At 47.7% G+C, this 3,463-nt stretch overlaps 1 protein-coding gene and 1 pseudogene across 1 annotated transcript in view; one reads left to right on the top strand and one right to left on the bottom strand.

Annotated features, from left to right (window-relative positions):
* LOC100954804 (alcohol dehydrogenase [NADP(+)]-like) overlaps positions 1 to 857 on the bottom strand; it is a 10,220-nt gene extending 9,363 nt beyond the window's left edge. Inside the window, exon 1 of the mRNA XM_023509056.1 lies at positions 846 to 857. Within this exon, the coding sequence (XP_023364824.1) occupies positions 846 to 857 (12 nt within the window). The remainder of the gene's footprint in view (positions 1 to 845) is intronic.
* Positions 858 to 1,198: 341 nt separating this feature from the next.
* On the top strand, positions 1,199 to 1,471 carry LOC111722706 (annotated as a pseudogene).
* Positions 1,472 to 3,463: the final 1,992 nt, after the last annotated feature.

Genomic DNA, 3,463 nt, shown 5'->3' with positions numbered 1-3,463 from the left:
TCCTAGGATATGCTCTGTGTTGGAGGAGGCTCAGCTAATTTGCTAAAAAGAAGACTAGAAATATGGCATCAGAAGCAAAACCAAGGGTACCCAACCAAAGATCGTGTTGTGGGTGCCTGGCACAGACTCAGATGTACTCCACTACACCCTGCTGCTTCATGCCCCACCTTGGCCCTAGCTCTGGCCTCTACTCCCTAACTTGACCTAGCTCCTGGGCTTGTCCCCAAGCTGTGTCAGGCCCTTACTCAGAGCTTGGGGACCCTGGATCCAGTTAGAAGAACACAAGGAAAAAAATGCAGAGATCATCCAACCTCACCACAAATAGATAGAGCTAAGAAGAGGCTGTTCTTCCTGCTGGGGCTTCTCTCAAACTTAATCCCCAAACTTGTCTTAACTCTGACTCAGATTTCCAAGGAAGAAGTCCTGCAGAAATGCCCCACCCCAACTAAGAGCTGAATCTCATAGTTACTAAGTCAACCTAAGAAAGCATGTCGGCATCCCCAATCTGCCCTCACCTGGAAGGGTCTATACCAGGAGTCAGTAAACTATCAACTTCTCTCTAACCAATGTTGAGCTAAGACTGACTTTTACATTTATAAATGGTTACTTATTCAATGTTAACTATTTTGTAACATCCAAAAAAATCTAAAATATTAATCTTCTAGTTCTTGTAAACAAATTTTGCCGACCTTTGGTCTATACAGTTGACCTAATTCTTCAAAATTTGATACCTGGTATCTGCCTAATTCTGGACTGAGCACCAAGGAAAGGCCTAGCTCTTAAGTGGGAGAGAAAAGATGATCACAGTACAGGGTGATAACTGCTGTAGTAGGGGTCGTACAAACGGAGAATCTCATGTCTGCTACACCACTCTGCACAGGTCTAGTTAGGAACTAAGGTGCCTGGGGCGGCGCCTGGTGCTCCGGTCCCATATACAGAGGGTGGCTGGTCAAACACGCCCAGGCCAAACTGCAAGAAAAAAACAGCTGGGTGCCTATAGTCCCAGCTACTGGGGAGACTGAGACAAGAGAATTGCCTATGCCCAGGAGTTGGAGATTGCTATCACCAAGGGTGACAAAAAGTGAGACTCTATCTCAGGAAAAAAAAAGGCTTCTAGCCTTAATTTTGCTTCCTGCCTGATGCTGGCATCTTTGCTGCGGGTCAAATTGAGCTTTGAGGTGCACCAGGGGTCAGCATCATGGTGGAAGACATGAAGACCAAAATCAAGAACTACAAGACTGCCCCTTCTGACAGCCGCTTCCCCAACCAGAACCAGACCAGAAATTGCTAGCAGAACTACCTAGATTACCACGGCTGCCAGAAGGCAATGGCTGCAAAAGGGGGTGATGTCTCTGTGTGTGAATGGTACCACTGTGTGTACAAGTTGCTCTGCCCCATGTCCTGGGTCTCAGCCTGGGATGACCGTCAGGCAGAAGGCACATTTTCTGGGAAGATTTGAACTGGCTATACCCCACCTCCTCTGTCCTCTGTCCTCAGTCCTTCGTCCTTCCAGGATAGCAGAGGGGGACTTGGGTTCCTGATGATTCTGAGTCATGACTTAACTACCAATAAAAACTTGATGAAGGCTCAGTGCCTGTAGCTCAAGTGGCTAAGGCACCAGCCATATACACCTGAGCTGGTGGATTCTTTTTTTTTTTTTTGAGACAGAGTCTCAAGCTGTCCCCCTGGGTAGAGTGCCGTGGCATCACAGCTCACAGCAACCTCCAACTCCTGGGCTCAAGCGAGTCTCCTGCCTCCACCTCCCAAGAAGCTGGGACGACAGGTGCCCACTACAACGCCCGGCTATTTTTTGGTTGCAGCCGTCATTGTTGTTTGGCGGGTCCGGGCTGGGGATTCGAACCCGCCACCTTGGGTGTACGTGGCTGGCGCCTTAGCCGGTTGAGCTATAGGCGCCGAGCTGAGCTGGTGGATTCGAATCCAGCCTGGGCCCGCCAAACAACGGCTACAACCAAAAAATAGCCAGGCGTTGTGGTGGGTGCCTGTGGTCCCAGCTACTTGGAAGGCTAAGGCAGAAGAATCACTTGAGCCCAGGACTTGGAGGTTGCTGTGAGCTGTGATGCCACAGCACTCTACCCAGGGCGACAGCTTGAGGCTCTACCTCAAAAAAACCTCAATAATTAAAAAATAAAAATAAATAAAAACTCGATGAAAAACTATTAAAAAAAAAAAAAGAAAAAGAAAAGATAAAGATGCCTGGTGGAGTAAAGTAGCCTATGCCTGTAACACTAGCTCTCTGGGAAGCTGAGGAATGTGGATTGCTTGAGCTCAAGAGCTCAAGATCAGCCTGAGCAAGAGAGAGACCCCATCTCTACTAAAAACAGAAAAATTAGCTGGGCATTGTGGTGGGTACCTATCGTCCCTGCTACTTCGGAGGCTGAAACAAGAGGATCGCTTGAGCCCAAGAGTTTGAGGATGCTGTGAGGTATGATGCTTCTGTCTCAGAATAAAAAAGTTAACAACAACAAAAAAATGGTGTCCTGGCCAGCCATGGAGGCTTGCGCCTGTAATTCCAGCACTCTTTGAGGCCGAGGTGGTGGACTGTTTGAGCTCATAGGTTCAATATCAGCCTAAGCAAGAGCAAGACCCCATCTCTAAAAAAACAGCTGGGTGTTCTGGCAGGTACCTAGTAGTGCCAGGTACCTGGGAGGTGAAGGCAAGAGAATCGCTTGAGCCCAAGAGTTGCAGGTTGCTGTGAGCTATGATGCTACTGCACTCTACCAAGGGGGACAAAATGTGACTCTGTCTCAAAAAAAAAGAAAAGGTGGCCTTCCTTTGCCCTTGCCCTTGGTCCTGCTGGTTTTCTTGGCCCCTCTAGCTAGTAGTCAAGGGCTTACTCTTGGTCTCATTTTCTCTAATCTCTTCTCACTGTCCTCCAAGTTCATCCCTCCTAGAAGTGGAATAAAGGGGTAGGGCTGCCAGGAAATATGTAGGGCTTTTCTCCCAAATCCTGCCTTTTCCCTAGAAGAGAAAGAAGTAACCCCTCTTCTCCCCCATCCCTCACCTGGCCAGGCTGACTCTTCCAGGTACCCAGACCAATCAGGGGCATCTTTTGCCCAGTGTGCAGGAGGACACAGGAAACTGCCATTGCCCCCTGAAACAGACCAGAAGAGAATGGTGCAGAGGTTAGTGCTATTGCTTGCATCTCAGATATTCATTGGCCACGAAAATCTGCAAAACATGGGCTAGGAAGGTGGTGAGGAAGGAAGATAAGACAACAGACATAGAGAACGAAACATATGGTTGTCTACCTGCCTATGATCAGAGGCAGTGGAGACAGGGTGCCCAAAACTAACCAAAGCCAGAATCATCCTAAATGCCCAGCAATCAAAGAATGGATTAACAAGCTGTGGTATATGTACACCATGGAATACTATTCAGTCATTAAAAAATACATCTTTTGTATTATCCTGGATAAAGTTGCAACACATTTTTTTTTTTTTTT

Source organism: Otolemur garnettii, unplaced genomic scaffold (assembly GCF_000181295.1).
Source record: "Otolemur garnettii isolate 467f Iridium unplaced genomic scaffold, OtoGar3 scaffold00325, whole genome shotgun sequence".
Classification (NCBI taxonomy): Eukaryota; Metazoa; Chordata; class Mammalia; order Primates; family Galagidae; genus Otolemur; species Otolemur garnettii.
The sequence above is the reverse complement of the archived record's forward strand: the minus strand, read 5'-3'. Positions and strand labels throughout refer to the sequence as shown.